At 40.3% G+C, this 17,240-nt stretch overlaps 1 protein-coding gene across 23 annotated transcripts in view; it reads right to left on the bottom strand.

The window, feature by feature from the left end:
- The window catches only part of LOC132495108 (uncharacterized), a 310,462-nt gene that overhangs the window by 291,827 nt on the left and 1,395 nt on the right, over nt 1-17,240 (bottom strand). For all 23 annotated transcript variants that reach the window (XR_009533211.1, XR_009533205.1, XR_009533207.1 and 20 more), the window contains exon 2: nt 9,303-9,354. Coding sequence is in view for 6 of the 23 variants with exons in the window: in XM_060106716.1 (XP_059962699.1) it covers nt 9,303-9,354 (52 nt within the window). In the remaining 17 variants the exon portion in view is untranslated. The remainder of the gene's footprint in view (nt 1-9,302; nt 9,355-17,240) is intronic.

Below are 17,240 nucleotides of genomic sequence, written 5' to 3'. Positions count from 1 at the left end.
GTAGGTATGTATTCTCTGTACTATCTGCTCACTTCTGTACATCTAAACTGTTCTAAAAAATAAAGTCTATTAATAAAAGAAATATGCCAAAGACTTACATATATTAACTCTTATTACGTGTATTAGTTCTCATGAAGACTCAGATGGGAAGTATGATGAGCCCTATTTTACAGATACAAAAGAGTACATTAAGTTAAGTTTCCCCAAGTCCCTAAGGCTTAGAGTATATGTTTCTTCTGGATCAAAATATATTTGATTCAGTCATTCAAATAATGCGTATTGATTAGTGTGTGCCACCCAGAGACTGAGCTTAGGTGATTCTATGAAAAGAGTCAAAATTAGGAAGGCAGAAAGAGATTTCTATCTGTCTACTGAAATTTAAAGGGCACAAGCAAACATTTTAAAGCATGCACAATTCTAAAATGTGTTATATTTACATGTTGACAGCACATATACTCCTCCAACAGCTAGAAACAACTGAGCTTGACATCTAATTATCAAGAATAATTATTTAAATATGAAGCCACTAGCTGGCATAAATTTTTAAGAACACATAAGTCATACATCAGAAATTACAAAGCTGATTGAGAGTGAATTTGTATCTTATCCCATGTACCAAAATAGATAAGGCTCTATCTCTGAGGACAATCCCTGGTCTATGCTGAAAGAACACCTCAAATGAGAAAAATCTCTGTCATTGCATTCCTTTCTAAAGACTGTAAACTTCCTTAACTACTATTTTGATTAGAAGAATCTCAACATTTTCATTACTGGTTACTCTGTTGATCAAAACAAAGATTTGGCACCTCGACTGATCTAATTCCTGACCCATGCAGTCTGACCATGAAATGTTATCCATGCTCACTATGATAACGTGGCACACCGAGATGAAAATAAGCTTTGTTGAAATTTTTTTGCAAAATGTATTACCTATGGGGATTGACTTTCATGCCCGGAACTGTAATCAACAGGTAGAGTCCAATCTAAATATCCACCTGAAACAATACCTAAAGGAGTATTTTGCATCTGTAACTTCATTGCTTCTCATGATTCCTTTAGCTGCCTCACTGTATTTATCCTTAAAAGTTCAGCTGAGGCATTAGGTCCTTCACAAAGTTTTAGCCTGCTCACTGTGGGCCATGGCACCTTGCATGGACCTCAGTAATAGGATTTATCACCATTCAGTAAAATTCAACAAGTATTGAATGAATGCAGATGAGGTACCATTCTGAGCACCTGGGAAACATCAGTGAACAAATCAAAGTTGCCTACCCTTGTGAGGAAAAATAGATGATAAATAAACTATAATACCTAAGTAAATTTTATAGGATGTTATAATGATAAGTGCTATGGAAAAAGAAAACATGGAGTGGGTTAAGGGGTCTGGGGTGGACTAGGGTACAGAGGAAGGTTCAGGTTATAGTATTAATTAGGGTGGCAAGGCAGGCTTCTGTGAGAACAGGAGATTTGAGCGAAGACTCAAAGGAAGTGAGGGAATTAACTCTGTAGATCCCAAAAGAGGAGGCTTCCAGGTAGGGGAAAGAATTAGAGCAAACACCCTCAGGCAGCTAGCTATATGCTTGGTGAGTTTGAGAAAAAGCCTGGAGGCCAGTGAGTCTGGAGCAAAATGACCCAAAAGGGAGTAGGAGGGGAAGAGAGAAGTGAAGCAGGGAGCATCAATCATGGGGGTTTGGGGGCCATTACAAACACTGGCTTTTACTCTATGTGAAATGGTGAGCTATTGCTGGGTTTTGAGTAGTGGAGAGACATGATCTGACTTATTTTTGCAAGATTCATTCAGGCCATTATGTGGAGAATAAAATTGTAGTGGAGCCAAGACAGAAGCAGAAAAACCTATTAGGGGGTAATTATAAGTGAGAGAGGATGATGCCCCAGGCCAGAGAAGTAATGTAGAGAGGGGTAGATGAGAGCCAGAGTTTGGATTTAGCGTCATGGTGAAATAGATGTAGGGCATAACAAACAGAGGAGAGCCAAAGATGACTCCAGGAATTTTGTCCTGAGCAACTACTACAATGGAGGTACCATGAGCTAATGTGGGAAGACCATGCTTCCATGGAATTCATGAAAGAATATGAATTTGGTTGTTATCTGAAAATGTGCTGTTGACACTTTCTGGTAAGACGGAATAAGCACAAGAAGAGTGGGTGTCAGTGGTTTGAAAGAAAATCTGGGATTCAGAAGAGGGGCACATTTTAGAAGTGCTCCATTTCAAATTCCCAATACTTGATATCACAGACAACACTGGGAGGAAAAATACAGAAATTAATGTCTCCGAGTCTTAAAGTGATTCTGAAGAATTAGGCTCTGAACACGAAAAAGTTCTAGAAATACCTCAAATAATTTGTTTACATTTACCTTTTCATGTATGACCTGAGAATAAAATATTATTTGAAAAATCCATCTAGATAGACCTAAATTTTCAAGAAATAGAAAATAATTTTGGTGATAAGAAATCACCATGTACGGGCCTCCCTGGTGGCGCAGTGGTTGAGAGTCCGCCTGCCGATGCAGGGGATACGGGTTCGTGCCTCGGTCCGGGAGGATCCCACATGCCGCGGAGCGGCTGGGCCCATGAGCCATGGCCGCTGAGCCTGCGCATCCGGAGCCTGTGCTCAGCAACGGGAGAGGCCACAACAGTGAGAGGCCCACGTACCGCAAAAAAAAAAAAGAAAGAAAGAAATCACCATGTAATAGTTTAATGGGCAGTGTTTTTCTTAGTGACACAAAAAATATCTTTTAATTGGATACAATGAAATATTATGATAAAAATAACTAATATTTACTTGCCACAATGAGCCAGCGACAGTGCTGAGTGCTATACATGGAAATGTTTATTTCACTCTCACAACAATCCTATGAAGTAGCTACCAATTTCACCCCGTTTAAGAGAAAGCTCAAAATAGTGAAGAAAACTTACGTGTCTTCTGTATGTCTCATATGATCTTTGTGCTTTGCTGTTTTTTTCCCCTTGCAAAAAGAATTATCGGCCTCTTATTTAATAATCCCTCACCTTTAAGAATTTTAAGAATGAAATCTTTAGCATGGGTCTTCCACACATGCTCCATATGTTACCCCAAGCGTGGCTGCTCTCTCAGCTACACATAGACCTCTAATTCCAGTCTTTTCTGTCCTGGGTTTTGTGTTTTGGGTTTTGTTTGGTTCCCTCTGATCAGGTCAAAAAACAGGCCTAGAAGGAGGTGCAGGGCTAAAGGGATGAGTAAAGCTTTGTCCCTGGGCTTGAGGCACTTACAGTCTACCGGGGAGGACAGTACATGAATGGGTGACTGACTTCCTTTCACGTGCCAGGTGCTCTCCCTCTGTGTGTGCAGCAAGCTCTGACAGTGAAGCCACAACTTAGGGCAAGCCCTAACAGAAAGAAAGAGAGGGTGTTTTCTCAACTCCTTCGGCTTCACGCTGTATTACGGGTAATTCCAATAAACATTCCTGGGCTGCAGTGAGCCACTCAGGGAGTGTTTTGATTATAGCTCTGTCATACCTTGTATCGCGTAGGCCACAAGAGCATACGCTGTTTGTTTAACCTTGGACTAAAGATGACAGACTAGGTTATATAAAAGTCCTGAAAATGATTCAGTTCCGGCTTCCCAGAAAAAATACAAGAAACTCTGACACACAATTACAAAAGCATTCTACTGGTTGGGCTCAAAAGCCACAGTTACAAAAACCATTTAGCAATGTACCATAGAATAGATCTTAGTGACATTTACAGAGTATTAGACAATAATATATTAAACAATAACATTTGCAGATTCATTATATGAATCTACACAGGGTAACTGTACTGGAGGGTAGGGAGTGGGGGGAAAAGGGATGTAGTCCATCCTGGAAAAGGATCAGTCTAGTTAGGGAGACGCTGTGAATCTAAAATAAGAACCAGGGCTGTAAGCACACCAAATTCTAGTAAATTCAACTCCATTTCACTGATGTTTATAACCCTCATTCATAGTTTGAGACTACATGTACTAAGGGATCTCTTAAGAGGATCTCAGAACTGTGACAGTATCTGCTCAAACCAATGGATTAGGATGAAACAAAGTTTTTCTTCCTGATCTACAAATGCAAGACCCTAATGATATAAAATCTGCTTGTGCAAGGAGGCATGAGCAAGTGCATCCTCTAAATTCAGTTGGCAAGAAGATATTTCCTGGGAAGAAGTAACACTGTAGTTAATGCAGTTTACAGAAACATATACCAAATCACTGTCATTTTTGACAGGTCCCTTAAAAAAAGTGTGTCAAATACTAAAATATAAGAATTTAGCTGACAGGACTAGATTCTTTGCTAAGAACTGTCTACACAAACAAGGGACACTGAGATTTTTAAGGGTTCTTATTCTCATCTGCAGCCTTGGGATGTATACAGATGAAAAGATTTATTCTCTCCTTCCCCACCATCCTTACGTATTCAAACAAGTAACTTCTTTCTAAATTCCTTGCAGAAGGAGGGGGGTAAAAGTCTAGCTGGGAGGAACTTTTGAAAATAGACAGTGTCCCTTCCCCCACTCCGTCTTTGGATGCTATTGATGGAAATGTACTGTGTGTGAGAAAGATAGAAAACTTGAGAACCACTCATTAAGTATCTGAACACACAAATCAGATACCTTGATGCAGTCTTAGGAGATACAGTAACTCCTACCTCACAAGCTAACCCCCGATAGCCTTTCACTATGCAGAGATGGGATGCTTCTTAGAGTGTGGTTTGAACCCCTGTATCCTGTACCTGAGTTAGGAGTAGCAATTCCTGTTAGGGTATGAATCAGCTGTGTTGTTTTCCAGTGTCACCAAGGCAACATACATGACTGAACCACAACTAACACAGAGATCAGAAAAGTTTTATCAAGGTGAACATCAGCATTAAGATTGATAGAATTAATGACCACTTCATTCTTTTTATCCATGTATTGAAAGAAATGTTACTCTTCTGGAGAAGAAATGTGCTCTGGTACTTCTGAAGTACATCCTATGATAAATTTTATTTTACTTCAGCACAGTAAGCATCAGTTTTTAAGCCCCAAAAGACATTTAGTGTGGATGTTTTCCTTGCTCTCTTTGAATAAGCATCAGGTAGCAAAGGCATAAAGCCTGAAGGGAAAGGACCTAAGAACCTAGTAAGACAGTTAAAAAGGCAAGAGAAACCCTATCTTTTTATGTTATTATTACTAATGCCTTAGATATTTGACTATTAACACTAGTATGAGAGTACTGCAGTCAAAACTGCAGAATTTGGATAGGACTGCAAAAAAGAAAGCAGTTATCCTTAGAAAGTCAAATGTCTCCACCTTCTCAGGGTTACTAATGCTGTTTCCCATGGCTTCTTGGAAAATATCACTGTTTTCTCTGGTTTCTTTCCAGGTGCTTTATTGAGAGAGTAAGATGAAGGATGAGGAAAATATCATAATCAACTTTATTGTAGAAGGACAGCAAATGCTGACCTCAATATGCTTCTGTTCTTTCTACATAACATTCTCATATTTATAATTGTGGAGGAAGGATGGTCAGAAAATGTGGCATTGGTCATTTGCGGATTGTTCTAGCACAGTAATTCTCATATATATTCATCCTCAATCCTTCCCTTTATACTCTAAATCAGCGCTTCTAAAACTATCTGTGGTGAAGGACCAAATTTTAAAAATTCCAATCTACTGCAAACTTTTGTAAATTACAATAGAAATGAGTTACTAGAAAAGTAAACTTAAAAAAAGCAAAATATACAAAACATGAGCTCCCAAGTTTTGTATGATTGATTTCAGCAGACACAAAATACTCTGCCGAATTGCTATTAAAGTTCATAAATGCTTATTCTCAACTTCTATACTCACCTTGTGGCAGACGGGTAACAAACTATTCCCAACTGCAGTCTGAAAAGGACCATCCTAATCACACACATATCTACAAACACAGGACACATATACATCACAGAAGCACACACAAACACATCAAAGTAAAGCTAAATTTCTATCCATTTAAAAAATAATTCAAATTTATATTAAGTTATTATATTACATATTTCTTTAGATCTCACTTCATACAAAAAAAGCCGATGAGAAAACAGCAGTCTCCCACCCCACCTCTGACTTCCAGTGCCTTCTCAGAGTGGCAGCTATCTAACAATCAAACCTGTCAGAAAAGCTGTTAATGCCAATCTCCCCTCCCCCCAGTCTGACCTTCCTCCTGGGGCTCTCTTCTTCTCACAGCTGCTGACCTGGGTATTCCCTCTGCCTCCTTCTATGCAGGGGTTCCCTTTGAGAAAGACTGCACTACTGTTTGAAATATTTGCAGCTCCTGCCTTAGGGTCGATTATATCAATATGTGCCCCATTGATGTCAGGCTTGGTTATGACTTGTGAGGTTCCATCCTATGGAAGGATTTTACATTTTTGCCTTGTTAAACTCAGAAGTGACCATGTGACTTGTTTGGCCAATGACATGTGACATTCCAAGGTGGAAGCTTAAGAGATCTATCATCTCTTTTCCCTCTGACACAAGACTAGCAATTTCCCAGATAAAGGATGCTCCGTCAGGCTGGGTCCCATTATGAAGGTGACAAGGAGCAGAACTACACGATGGACACATTGGATGAAAAGAAATAAACCTATATTGTAAGCCATGGAGAGTTTGGTATTGTTTGTTACTGCATCATAGCCTAAGCTGACAGACAACACTCTTGATTCCTAGATCTTCTTTTTTTGGTTTTACTACCTCATTTTGGTAATGCATATCTTCTAGTAGTTTCCTGAGAAAGTGTTCATGACAAGAAAGATCTAATATGTCTGAAAATAATAGAATACTGAATTTGAAATAATTTTCCCACAGAATCACAAAGCATTAAGACATTGTCTTCTAGTTTCCAATGAAGCTGTTGAGAAGACCACTGTTGTTTTTATTTCTAGTCCTTTGTATGTACCTTCATCCCCTGCCAGAGGCTTTTAATAGGTTGTGGTCGTGTGCTCCGATATGAGCCTTTTTCAAAAGATTTGAATATCTTTTTCAGTCTTAATTCTCATGTTTTTCAAATCTAGGAAAGAATCTTCAATATTTATCCCCCTTAAGATCATCTTTAAATAAGAACTTAGTTGTATCAAAGTTATACATGCTCGAAGTTTGCAGAGTCAAAGCTCTCTCAATGAATATTTACCCTTCCCCAGAGATAACCACTGTGAATTTTTTTAGCTAATTCTTTGGAATTGACCTCCACATCTCTACACACTTTTTTTGTTTGTTTGTTTGTTTGTTTTGCGGTATGCGGGCCTCTCACTGTTGTGGCCTCTCCCATTGCCGAGCACAGGCTCCAGACGCGCAGGCTCAGCGGCCATGGCTCACGGGCCCAGCCGCTCCACGGCATGTGGGATCTTCCCGGACCAGGGCATGAACCTGCGTCCCCTGCATCGGCAGGCGGACTCTCAACCACTGCGCCACCAGGGAAGCCCTACACACGTTTTAATTGTGGTAACTTGATATTTCTGTTGTAGGCATTACTTACTGATTTTCACTACGGAAATGAGGATTGATTCTCCTCCTTCTCTGCAGGCCCACCACATAATGCTCCTTTCACTATATATCATAACTTTAATTAGATTAGTAATGAGTATTTACATTATTGGGACCTTGTATTCTAGTTAAGATTTGAGCCATATGATAACTGTGATTACTTTTCCTCTCCTGCCAAACCTTTTGTTTTCCCTGGAGTTAATAATTGTATTGTTCTCTTCGTTTACTTAGTTTCCTAAGTGCATACCACCAACTCAAAATTCTCTACTACTTGTTTAAATCTCATCTCGATACATTCACACCTATCAGACTTTCTGTTTGGTGGTTAGTTGGTTTATCTCTCTCATGTGGAACAATTTCCTTAAATTCACAGGAGTACCCCCAAATGGAGGCCCTTTCTCCACATTTCTCAAGATAGAAGGATTGAATATATTTTAGTTAGCAGTTTGTTCGCTGGATTTATAACTTTTAAATATTTGGACAAATGTTCTGTAGGCCTCTCTCTGTACTCTTTTCCCAGGCTCTGCAAATGGGATAAAGCAGGCATGGCCTCTAATTCCTGAACCCTTCCGGATTTCTGTCAGGCAAATTGGCTTCCTTCTCACCTGTATCTCTTCTGCAGGCACTTAGGTATCAGCTTCTCTCCCTCTGCCAAGTCAGCTACCCTTCCTCCATCCATCCTGTCTTCTAAGCACGTGCTGAATTCTCTCAACTGCTATTGTCTGCTTTTCTGTTCTTTTTGTCCTTGAGGGCTTGTATAAATATCTTATTGCTACTGTAACAAATTGTCATAAACCTGCTGTCTTAAAAAAACACAAATTTATTATCTTATAGTTCTGGAGATCTGAAGTCCAAAATCAGTCTCAGTGGGCTAAAGTCAAGGTGTTGGCCAGGCTGCATTCCTCGAGGAAACTCTAAGGGAGAATCTGTTTCTTTGTCTTTTCTAGCTCCTACAAGATGTCTGCATTTCTTGGCTAGTGATCCCATCCTCTATCATCAAAGCCAGCAGCTGAGCATCTTCCAATTTCTCTCTCTCTCTCTCTCTAACTCTCCTGTCTCCCTCTTTCCTTTATAAGCAGCTTTGTGATTACATTGGGCCCATTCACATAATCCAGGATAATCTTCGCAGCTCAAAATCCTTAACTTAATTATGCCTGCAAAGTCCCTTTTTTCAAGATAACACATTCATAGGTTCCAGGAACTAATACATGAGTATTTATGAGAAGACCATTATTCTATCTATCATAAGGGTTTACACTTTGCTTCCTCCTTTACTGTGGGGTGCCAGGAATAAGCAAAGCAAAAAGTATGTGTTCAATCAATCACCTTGTTTGATCAGGAGCCCTGTGTCCTGTTTCCAATTCCTGGGATTCTTCTCATATCTTTTTCTCAAATAGATAATAATAATAGTATAGGAATAATAATAGAAATAACCAAATATCACTAAAGCCCTTAATCCATACATGAGATTAGGACAGGCCCCAGAAATGTTTTCACAAACCCTGAGTGCCACTGTTTGGGAGAGAATTTGGCAGAGTGGAAATGGGAAGAAAATAAATAAAATTGCAAAACAGAACAAAGGAGTGGGGAAAATTGTTTTGAAGGAGGTGCTTATAAGATTATGAAATATGCTTGTCGCTCAGTAATATGGGTGCTAGCCAAAGACTAGTAGATAAGAATCAGAGATAGGAACAGAAAGGCAACATCACATATGAAAAAAAGAAAGCTAAATTTAGAATTGGAAGTTCTAAATTCAAACTCCAATTCTCAAACTTACAGTCTGATCTTGCACAAGTCAATCGGGTATCTTGGTTGTGTATCTGAAGAAGCTGAAACCCAAAGAAATTGTCTTAATTTAAATTAGCAGACATATATGAAAGACCTCAGAGAGACATCTGCTACATTACAGTTGAATGTTAGTTGAATCTGAAGCAGAAAGAGTCATTAATTGAAAACTAGCATTATGGCATAAGAAATGATAACATAAAAACCCAACAGCTGGAAGGCAGACTGAAAGAAAATTATCTTTCGCATTTCTAAAAAGATGGACTAGTCTGGCCATAAGAAAATTCACCTTAATGCATGGGTGTGATTGCAGATATTCTATGGAAATATCACTTTTATTCATTAAAAAAAACATTTTATTGAACTCCTCCAACGTGCCAAACGCCATGCTAGGTATTAAGGATATAGCAGTGAATAAGGCAGATGCAATCTCTGCCCTCACCGAAGTTACAGTCTAGCAGGGAACTAGACAATTGAACAAATAATGACAAGTAGTGTGATAGGTACTTTTTAAAAAATTTTTTTCCTCCAGATTTATTTGTTACATTTTTTTTTCTTTTGGCCATGCCATGTCGCATGCAGGATCTTAGTTCCCTGACCAGGGATTGAACCCTTGCCCCGTGCAGTGGAAGCACGGAGTCTTAACCACTGGACTGCCAGGGAAGTCCCAAGTGTGATGGGTGCTTTTATAGAAACAAAAACATGGAATTCAGGCACCTAAATCAGACTAGAGTGTTGGTTTGGGGTAGGGAGTTAGGTAGGGTACTCAGAGTTCATGACACGCCCTTCAGAGCTCAGCTAAAGACTAGGAATTAGTGAAGCAAAAATGAAAAGGGGTGGCTAGGCAGAGTGTTTCAAGGAGCCTACTCGTTCGCCTAGGAAGAGTGACAAGGTATGTGGAAGCTTTTTAGCCTAATTCTTGTGTCATGCATGAAAATGGCGATAGAACTGACATGAGAAGAAAGTGCTTGCGTTACAATGATGCTTTCAGAATGACAGACTCACATCGATGGAATTACAATTTGCTTTCTTCTCAAAGCAAATTCCCTCTCCCACTTTTCATTCTACAACCAGGCAGTGGAGCACAGTGGCTGAGAGTGCAGGCTCTGGAGCCAGGCTGCCTGTCTGGGTTCACATTCTGACTCTGCTGCTTGCTAGCTCTAAGACCTTGGAGATGTTTATTTCATCACCCCTCCATGCTTCAGCTTACTCATCTATAAAATGTTCCTAATATTAATATTTTCCTCATTGAGTTATTATGGGGATTAAGTTAGTTAATAAATCAAAAGTGTTTAAAACAGTGCCCGGCACAAAGTAAGAACTCAATAAATCTTCACTTGTTGCTGCTACCAGTTTTATTTGCCAACCACTGGCCTTTTGTACATTTCCAGGAGGATAAGAGGCCATCTGACTTTGTTTACATGGCACTGCTTTCAGTCACAAGGAAGACAAGAATGCAGCAGTACTAGTAGCTAACCACCTGGTCCTCAGAATAGAAATAAGAAGCAACCAGAATCTTCCCCATCAGTTCTGACTCTGAGACATGGGAAGATCAGAAAGCTTCAAAGAGGTCTTCATCTCTTTCAAGTCCTATGGAACTGAGACAGAGATGGCAGAGAGCGTGGCCATGATGAAATCAGGCCCCACAAGAAGGCAATACTCTGGTGGACCCACCATGATTCAGGCTGCAATGCACAAACAATATTTATAGATGCATACAGAGATGATCAAACTGAGAGAGACCTGTTTACACAAACCAATGCCGGGAGATTAAGTCCAGAATTTCAACTTCATTCACGCAACAAACATTTGAGTGCCAGCTATGTACAAGACACTGTTCTAGGTGTTAAGAATATAGCAGTGAAAAAAGAGACAAAAGTACCTGCAAACACAATAAATGAGCTAAGTATATAACATACCAGAAAGTGACAGGTGCTATGGAGAAAAATTAAGTAGCAAAAGGAGATAGAGAGAGCAAAAGATCAAAGAGAGAGGTGGGGTGTAGGGTGAACAGTGTTCATCAGGGTAGTAAGGGAAGGCCTCACAGAAATGGGGACGTTTGAGCAAAGACCTGAGGAGATGAGGAGGACATGGAAACGCCTGGAAAGAGCATCCCGAGCAGAGAGAACAGCAAATGCAAAGTTCCTGAGGGGAGTGGGTCCAAAGTGTTTGAGGAACAGCAAGATGGTCAACAGGCCTCTGAGCAGAGAAAGGTAGGGGAGGAAGAGCAGAAAGTAAAATCAGAGAGGAAATGGGGTCTTGTAGGCCTAACTGTAAGAATCACAGCTTTTTCTGAGTGAGATGGGGAGCTACTGGATAGTTTTGAACAGAATCATGGTGTGGTCAGCTTTAAAGTTTAAAAGGATCACTCCGGCTGCTGGGCTGAGAAAAGAATGAAGGTTAAGGGTGGCTGACATAGAATCCTAATCAAAGGTAACAGCGGCTTGGACCAAGGTGGTATCAGTGGAGATGGGACGAGCGGTCACATATTTTGAAGAGATAACAACAGGATTTGATGATAGATTGGATGTGGGGTGTAAAAGAGATGCTGAGTCGCCCTCAGCAATGGGAATGATGGAGGTGCCATTAACTGAGATAGAGAAGGTTGTAGGCAGAGAAGGTTTTTGAGGGGAGCAGAGATCAGGAGTTTGGTTTTGGGTTTAATAAAATGGAGAGGTCTATTAAATACCCAAGTAGAGATGCGGAGTTTCTTGGATATACAAGGCTGAATCTGAGACTAGGGAGTTGTGAGCATATTTATCATATCCAATGCCGTCAGAATGAACGAGACACTGAGGGACAGAGAGTATAGTAACAGAAGAGGTCCAAGGACAGAGACCTGGGACACTCCAATATTGAGAGGTCAGTGAGCAAAGGAGATGGAGAACAATGACCAGGAGTGCATGATGAAAATCAGGAGAGTGAAGTGCCCTGTAACACTGAAGAAACAGGTGTAACAAGTGAAGAAAGTGTTACGGGGAGGAGGTTGTGATCAACTGCGTCAAGTGCTGCTAAGTGAGACCACTGAGAACAGGCCATTGGATTAAGAAATGTGGAGAGCAGTTTTGGAGGAATGCTGAGGGCAAGAGCTAGCTGGAGTGGATTTAACAGAAAATGAGGGAAAAGGAATTGGGACAGTAAATATATAACTCTTCCAGAGATACTTACTGTAAAGAGAGCAAAAAAAAAAAAAAAAAAAAGGGACAGTAGCTAGAGGAGAAAGTAGAAATGGAGAGTTTTGTTGTTGCTGTGTTGAAGATTAATTTTAAGAAGCAACATATTAATTTACATAGGGAACTATAACTGGTAAACAGAACAGAAATAGATGTAACAGATCAGAGCTTTCTCCTCTCTGTTGGAAAACTATCTGCAAAGTACAATTAAAGTCACAGGATTATTTCATCCGTGCTGACAACAGCCCCACCTTGCGCTCTTTGCAATTATGAAGACTCTCAAGCATCCATCTACACTACAGGGGAAGAACTGCTAAGTAGATCAGATGTTTGAATCACCTGGGCAGGGTACTGCTCCCTTGACCAGTGCTGGAAAAACTCTAACCATTCATTCTTTCTTTCATTCAAGAAACATTACTGAGCACCTATTACATGTCAGTTACTAGGGATGCAAGTTCAACAAAACACAACTTTGCCTTTAGGGAGCTCATGGTTCAATAAAGGATGCAGACAAACAAATGAATAGTTCCCATGTAATGTTAAAAGAGGTATGAGTACATATAAGGGACAAAAGTTGAATTAAATAGTTAACTGTTTAGTATGGGGACATTTGGGTCATTCTTTTTTTTTTTTTTTTTTTTTTTTTGCTGTTATAGATCGAGGGGTGTTTGGGATTTCAACTGTTTCCAGGAATTCTTATTGACAACTGTTACATCGAGATTATAGGAAATCTTACCAAATAAGAAGGAAAACTATTATATTCCTGCTTATTACAAAAGCAACCAAGAAAATAAATCTGAACAGTATGAACCACCTGAACACAGGCAAGTTGGGAATTCATTCAACAAACATATATTGAGCACCTATTATATGTCAGGGCATGGTTCCAAGTGTTTGAGATCCATCAGTGAACAAAACAAAGATAATGCTTTTTAGAACGTGTATTTTAGCAAGGGAGCCAGTCAACAATAAACATAAATAGTAGTAAAACAGGGCTTCCCTGGTGGCTCAGTGGTTAAGAATCCGCCTGCCAATGCAGGGGACACGGGTTCGAGGCCTGGTCCAGGAAGATCCCACATGCCGCAGAGCAACTAAGCCTGTGAGCCACAACTACTGAGCCCACGTGACACAACTACTGAAGCCTACGCACCTAGAGCCCGTGCTCCGCAACAAGAGAAGCCACTGCAATCAGAAGCCCGCGCACCACAACGAAGTGTAGCCCCCCACTCACTGCAACTAGAGAAAGCCCGCGTGCAGCAACGAAGACCCATCGTAGCCAAAAAATAAATTAATTTATTTAAAAAAAAAGTAGTAAAACAGACAGTATATTTGAAGGTAATAAGTGCCATAAGAAAAAATAGGGGTGATTGAGGTGGGTGTCAAATTGTAATTGTAAATACTATTGTCAAGGCCTCAGTGAGAAAGTGACATTTCAGCCAAGACCTGAAGGAGGTGAGGGAGCTAGCTCTCTTGATATTTGGAAAAAGAGCATTTTAAGCACTGAAACAGCCCCCAGGTGCTAAGGCAGAAGAGTGGTGGTGTACGGCAACGGAAGAAGTAGGGGAAGTTCTTAAGAAGCAATTGCAGTAATCTAGGTAAGAGATGAAAGTATTATACATCCAGCTCACTTGCAGTGGAGGTGGTAAGTAGTCAGTTTTTTGGATATATTTTGAAGGTACAGCCAATAAGATTTCCTAAAGGAATAGATGTGGGATGTGAGAGAAAGGAAGGCATTAAGAATCATTCCAAGATTTCTAACCTCAGCAATTAAGATGGGAAAGACTGCAGGTGCAGATGTGAGGGGGGAAAACAGTTCAGTTTTGGACATATTGAGTCCGAGATGTCTATTAGACACCTCTGTATCACCTAGGGTCCTCTTGGCCTCCTTGGCTGTAGGGCCTTCTACCACTTATTTTGTCTTCATTGCCATGGCCAACCAACCTCAGGCAGTAACCACCCAATACTGCTTTGCCTCATGCTCAGGCCACACGTTTCACACAAGGGTCTGTTTTGTGCCCACATGAAACGGAAGTATGTGTATGTTGCAGAGGAGGGCAGTGTTAGCATCCTCTGACTGAATCTTAACCTCCTGTCCTGACTCACTAATTTTCCCTACCCTCACTTCCCCAAGATTGTACTCCCTAGTAAGATAAGAGCACAGAAGACTTTGCCTCAGATTCTGCTTCTGGGAGAACCAAGGCTAAGACAACATCCAAGTGGAGGTGTGAGTAGGCAGTTGTTTAAATGAGTCTAAAGTTTGGGAGAGTGATTTGGGAAGATATAATTTTGAGAGTTGTCAGCATAGGCATTGTATTTACAACCATGATGCTAGATGAGGGCACAAAGGAGTGAACAAAAAAGAGAAATGTGAGAAAGAGGAGAAGTTGAAGATTTTATGCTAGTACCTTTGAGAGCAGAAACAATGTTTTATTTACTGCGATAGCCCCAGTTTTGTAGTACATAGCACAAAGTAGGTGCTCAACAGGTATTTTTAGAATAAACAAAATAGGTCACCATGGCCTTGGGGTTAGGGAGAAAAACAAATTAAGTCCTGAGAGGTGATGAACTAGAATAGGCAGTGTTCATGGAACTTGAGTTCACAGTGAGGGTGAAAATTAGGTTCAACAGCAGAAGCAAGAGAGAAAAATAACAGGAAAAGGAAGCCGTGGTTAGAAAAAAGCTCTCAGATACCACTTTCTCCTTGAAGCCTTTTATAATCATCTCTTGAGACCTTCCCCCTTTGCCATCTTATCTATCTTATACTATGTCAACTTACATCCATGTGTTCTTCCCTACTTTCATCTCCCCAATATTGACCCTGATGTCCAATTGAAAAATTGAGTCAAAAATGGGAGTAGCTTTCAAGTCCCAGAGATAAAAACGGATGCTAAAGTTTGACATTTCTAGTTCATTTCTATGGTTTATGGAGATGCCAGAGCAAATACATGAAATTGGGAGACTACATTTCAAATCTGAAGTATATCCAAAGTGTTTAGTAAAATAACTTGCACTTGAATGACTGGATGATTGAATGAGTGAATGAACAAAATTAGGTGAAAACAGAGGCCAGGAGAGCATAAGTCAAGGAGAAAGTATGATTTAATAACTGTGTGAGGCCCACTGGTCTCAAAGGGCACAAGTGAATAGGAGAAGTGGGCCTGCAGTCCCACTAGCACCTAGGAAGCACCTAGGAAGTCAGCAGAGTAACTAAGGCATGAAGAGGTAGGCCCTAAATGAAGATCGGTGTGAACAGAAAGGAAGAATACAAGGAAATTTTTAAATAAAAAATTACCGTATTTGGTGAGTGAGAAGTATTGGTTATGAGCAAATAATTCTAATATTTTGATATCATGTATAGGGCCAGAGTAAGAAGAACAGGAAGATGATAAGCTCAATTTTGCAAATGTATTTGACACAAGGGTGAGATATACAAATAAAGCTAGTAATAGGCAACATTTAAATTGACACTTATTACATGTCATTGTGCCAAGTACACTTTCCATGAATGATCTCATTTAATTACCACAGTAACACTACGATGTAGGTGCTATTATCATCTTCTCATTTCACAGATGGGAAAACTGAGGCGCAAGAATGAAAACTATGCCCAAAGTCACACAGCTAGTAAGTGGCTGAACCAGGATTTGAACCCCAAACTATTAAGGATTTTTTCCCAGGACCATAGAGACATTCATTATTTGTTCAATATTTGCTGAGCACCACTACATTCTAGACATTGTGCTGGGGATGGGAGGAGAGAAATTCTGGTGGTGAACAAGACAGACATGGTCCCTACCTGCACAGACCTTACATGGACATTAAACAAATAATTACGAGTACGATTGGGTAACAGAAAAGAATTTCAGGGGAAGGGAATAGCATGTATAAATTCCTTGAGGTGAGAGTTTACAGTAGGGAACAAGAGAAAAGAGCCTGGAAAAAATAAAAAGACTAACATGGCTAGAGGGCAGAGAGCTAGAGGGACTGCTGGGGAGGCTGGGAAGAAGACAGCCCAGATAATGGAGGGCCTGGCCTTAATGACAAAGACTTAGATTGTGTTCAGTAAGCAAAGGGAAGGACTGAAGGAATTCAAGCAGGGTAGTGACTTCATCAGATTTGTATTTGGTAAAATTTGCTCTGGCTGCAGTATGGCAAATGGATTGGAATGAGCCAGGAGTTTTGTAGGACCTTGATGGTAGTTAGTGCAGAACTTCAAGCAAGAGATGAAGGTAGCTTAGACTAGAGTGGGATGAGAAGCCACAAATCCTATTTTTTTAAGGCAGGTCTAGGTGATTCTGATGTGTGTCGGAGGTGTCTTAGGTTTCTGAACTGAGTAGATGTACTTTACTGATCCGAGGTCTATGGGAAGAGGCTTTTGGAGGGAAGAGGTTGAGTTTGACATCAAGTCATCCAGATGAAAGTGTAGCACAGGCAGTTAGAAATATGAATCTAGAGTTCAAGAGCAAGATCTAGGCTTGAGTTTTGAGCTGGACAGTCTTTGGCAGAGGGTATTTGAAGCTACCGGAAGAGGATGAGACCACCTAGGAAAATGCACATGGTGGGACTCGAGAAGAGGATGAAGCTCAACAGGATTCCAATATTTAACAGTTGGCTAAAAGAGGAGAAGCTGGTTGTTAAAAAACAACCAGAGAGGTAAAAGGAAAACAAGAGCAGAGCGCAGAGAATATTTGGATGAGGCTGTGGGCAATGGTGTAAAATGCCAGAACGAGGTCTTGTAAATGAGGCCTGAAGCTTGT

The sequence above is a fragment of the Mesoplodon densirostris genome, chromosome 8 (assembly GCF_025265405.1).
Source record: "Mesoplodon densirostris isolate mMesDen1 chromosome 8, mMesDen1 primary haplotype, whole genome shotgun sequence".
Lineage (NCBI taxonomy): Eukaryota > Metazoa > Chordata > Mammalia > Artiodactyla > Ziphiidae > Mesoplodon > Mesoplodon densirostris.
Note: the sequence above shows the minus strand (reverse complement) of the source record. Positions and strands in the feature narration are given on the sequence as shown.